Source organism: Brassica oleracea, chromosome C3 (genome assembly GCF_000695525.1).
Source record: "Brassica oleracea var. oleracea cultivar TO1000 chromosome C3, BOL, whole genome shotgun sequence".
NCBI classification, from domain to species: Eukaryota; Viridiplantae; Streptophyta; class Magnoliopsida; order Brassicales; family Brassicaceae; genus Brassica; species Brassica oleracea.
Window position 1 is genome coordinate 29,104,434 of NC_027750.1, and position 4,131 is coordinate 29,108,564.

A 4,131-nucleotide genomic window follows, 5' to 3' on the forward strand; every position below is an offset into this window, starting at 1 on the left:
TAAAATTTTCTTGAATTTGTAGAGTTTATAGTTCAATTCTATATATATGGCCGTTTAAAACATGATTTTTTAATCTACAAAATTACTATTCCAAAAAATTATATACTTTGAAATATTTGTATAAATTTTAGGGCTTAAAGTTTGGTGTTTTGCAAGTTTTAACTTATGCCAACCTTGATTAAAACTATACTATATTATTTTTCTTGATCAGAAGCTATCAATCTTGTTAATGTAAGAAATTCATACACTAAAATATTTAATTTCAGACAAAATGACATCAAACTAAAAATCTATTCTATGTTCGTATTAGTTAAAAGAAGTCAACAAGTCAATGAAAAAAATCCAACACCAATATGCTCTTGACATCTAAATAAATAAATGAATATTAATTAATAATTAATTAGCACAATGTTAAAAATAATAATCAGAAGGAAGAAGACTATACGGAAGCGGTAATCTTGTAATTGGGTCGTCCTATAAGACTGGTCGGTAACACACCACAGCTCACAAAGCTTATCTTCTCGTTCAGACTCTAACCCCACAACACTCTTCTCTTCGCCTCTCTGGTCTGCTCCACTTCTCTCTCTCTCTCTTTCTCATGCTTAGTGAGAGAAAGTGTTATATTTGTCTTATTTATGCGATAAGGACCACTTCCACTCTATAAAAACCTCAAAATAACTTATTCTCCCATCTCTCTCTCTTCCATGACTCTTCCCCAGTCAGAAATTGCAATCCACCATCTCCAAGATTCGATCTTTTAACTGTCTTTTTAACAGGTTTGCATATATATTGTTACAAAAAAATTATTCATTCTTTTTATATTTGGGAATTTGCTAAATTTTCCGGGAAAAGAAAAGAGATTTTTTTTTTCTCAAAAAAAAAAAGAAAAGAGATTTTTATCCGTGAAGAAGAAGAAATGCAGGATCCAGCAGCTTATTACCAGTCCATGATGGCGAAACAACTACATCAGCAGCAGCAACAACAACAACCGCAATTTCCGGACCAAGAACAGCTAAAGTGTCCTCGCTGTGACTCACCCAACACTAAGTTCTGTTACTACAACAACTACAACCTCTCACAGCCTCGTCACTTTTGCAAAAGCTGCCGTCGTTACTGGACCAAAGGCGGCGCTCTCCGCAACGTTCCCGTCGGTGGTGGTTCTCGCAAGAACGCAAAACGATCCACCTCTTCCTCTACTTCTCCTTCCAACTCCCAGAAGAAGGCCAAAACACCTGATCCGGATCCTGGTTCGCAAAAGGAAACCAACCCGGATACGGATCCGACTCGGATGCTGTACGGGTTTCCGATCGGGGACCAAGACGTGAAAGGTATGGAGATGGGCGGTGGTGGTGGTGGGAGTTTCAGCTCGCTTTTGGCGTCGAATATGCAGCTGGGTCTTGGCGGGATCATGCTCGACGGGTCGGGTTGGGATCCGGGTATGGGGTTGGGAATGGGTTTGAGGAGGAGTGAAGCGGGTAACGGGGGAGGTGGTAGCCCGTGGACCGATCTGGCTATGAACAGAGTGGAGAAAAACTGAAGATGAAGACAGAGAAGGGTATTTTCGTAAATTATGGAGATGCAAAAATGATTTTAGATGGCTTGAGTCATCACATAGACAGTGAACAGGTTCGATGTTATGTCATTTTGGTATTATATTCCTCCTGTTACTGCTACTCCCTTTTGTTATTTTATTTATAAATCAGTTTGTTAAAATTCTAATCTTTGTTTCTAAATGCTACTACTATATTGTTAAAGACTTACGTTAATTCTAGAACAATACTATCTACAAAACTCATGACGTGAAATGAATTGTTCGCCACAACATTATTGTTATTTTATGCTTGATCGGTGAGGTATTTAGCCGACGATTTTAGGTCACTGGTTATTGATATGTAAGCTTGAAGCCCTTTTAAATATTCGCAGGATAAGTTCTTTTAATCGTATATTAGAATAGTATAACTGTGCATGAATCTGACATAGATCAACAACATTCTTACGGCATGTGACATTCGTATTTTAGTTTATGTATTAATCGCTTTAGACACCTATGTTCTAGAATCATGATATTGACTCTACTAGTTGTCGCCTGCTTTTCTTGATTTCAAAATGGCGTTTCCTATGTCGTATAATTTAAATAGTGATGCAACATTGTATTAGTTCAATTATTTAGATAAATAAGACAAAAGTTCACGTCTCTAAGAAGAATATTCTGCTTTAGATAACTTTGAAAGAAGTGGAAGAAAGTAGTTTATCGGAAATATTTTATTCCTCAAGTACTTATGCTATTTTGTATTCATTGGTCTTTTAGACTTGTAACATCGTTTTGTTACTTACTATTACTATAACAACTTTTGTAAATCATTACAAACTCGTTTAACACGCGAATGACGTTCACAAAGAGTGGGGAGCGTAATGGACTTTTTGACGTATGCCATAGAATAATGGCTATCGTTTTCTCAATGATTAATAGTTCAAATCATATTTTTAGGTGATTTTATATATCGAAATGAAGTTTGTTTGGTGATTCTAGAACGTTTGTATTGAGAGAAACATAGGATCACCAAGAAAATGTGATTATGTGGACTATATAGTAATAATCAGTACTATGTATCAACTTATGTCACGGATTAGTCATTTGCATCTTATCAGTGCGTTGTTGTTTTGAGCAAAGCCATGAGCTATGGTTGAAACTGCACGTACGACTATTGTTCTTAGATGTAATGCCAACATCGTAGATTGTATACTAACTACGTTTTCTCACCTTATTGGTTGAGTACATGCAACATCTTGTTATTAATACGTCTATTTATTTTTTTGCCAATATTAATACGTCTAATTTCTCAAAAAGATGGTGATATTCACGCCATGCACACCTCATTCTCTTATTCTACCTATAGGGCTGGACACTGTACGTGAACCCGAATCCAAACCCGACCCGAAATACCTAAACCGAAATAGCAAAATACATGAACATGTTTTGATATGAGCATGTTCGGATAACCGAACCGATAGGTTATATCCGATACCCGGAAGGTTATCCGAAATATCCGAACATACATATAAATAACCCTAAATCTATATTTCCCATCCTCCGTTTAGTTTAGCCGACTGTGCAATCTCCGTTTATTTCTCATTCTCCATTTTGATTTTGTTTGTGTGATGATTATAAGTTTGATTCAGATTGTATGATGCTCAGAAGTTAGTCAATTTTGTTTGCAACGTTTTGAAGTTAGTCGATTTTGTTTGGTTTGTCCACATGTTTAAATTTTAAAGAGATTGTTTTTTGTTGATTGAAGACGTGATAACAGAACATAACTGAATAATTGCTTGTCTGAATGTTATTGCACGGCTTGTTTAGCTTTACAAAATAAGAATGGAAATAGAATATGAATTATATTATTGAACGACTTATCTTGTTGTCATAATACATATGCAGTTTGTTTCAGTTTTTTTTCTTATTCTATAAACTTTGTTGTTGTTTTTGGACGGATTATTGTTGTTGTTGTTCACATTTCATGTGTTTTTGGACTAATAACATTACAAGGAATGATTTGAAGACAAAACAGAAAATGTATTTCAATTTTTTTTAAGTTTGGATTTCAGATATATCCGAAATGATCCGAAAATGAAAAAATATCTGAACGGATTATATATCCCTATACCAAAATATCCAAAAATCTTAAATATCTGATCCAAAACCAATCAGGTATACGAACGCCCACCCTTACGTAACTATAAAAAAAGAACTATTTCACCTCAACATACATCAAGCTTTTGGATTTGAGTGGTTCGACAATTGTTTTGGAAATGGTAAAAAGATAGATACGAGAGATCCAACGTGGTTACAAAAATTTGCTCTTCCGATTTGAGAGATATTTTGTTTTTGACCAGGGAGACAAAGAACAACAAGTTGCATTTTAAGTTAATTATTTATGGTTTTCTTTTACTTTTATTTTCACTGATAAATTTGAGTTTACAATTTTTTAATATAAAATTGTGAATGGAATGCATCGCAGGCGTGATTGCATGCAATGTCCAATCACAGACTCTGATCAAATGAATTAAAAGCATCATTATTAGTGGGATCAAGAGAGAAAAAAAGAGAAAAAAGTCCCTTGTTTTGTTTTTTTT

The 4,131-nt window shown here is 34.7% G+C and overlaps 1 protein-coding gene across 2 annotated transcripts; it reads left to right on the forward strand.

Annotated features, from left to right (window-relative positions):
* Positions 1-505: 505 nt before the first annotated feature.
* Positions 506-1,758, forward strand: LOC106328893 (dof zinc finger protein DOF3.1-like). Of its 2 annotated transcripts, none has more exons than XM_013767433.1 (2): positions 506-859; positions 893-1,758. In XM_013767433.1, exon 2 carries the CDS (start codon positions 917-919, stop codon positions 1,535-1,537), a length of 621 nt encoding a protein of 206 aa, XP_013622887.1. In that variant the 5' UTR covers positions 506-859; positions 893-916; the 3' UTR covers positions 1,538-1,758. The 2 variants fall into 2 exon arrangements, with proteins under 2 accessions (XP_013622887.1, XP_013622888.1); XM_013767434.1 differs by having other exon boundaries at positions 506-776; positions 923-1,758.
* The last annotated feature ends 2,373 nt before the right edge of the window (positions 1,759-4,131 follow it).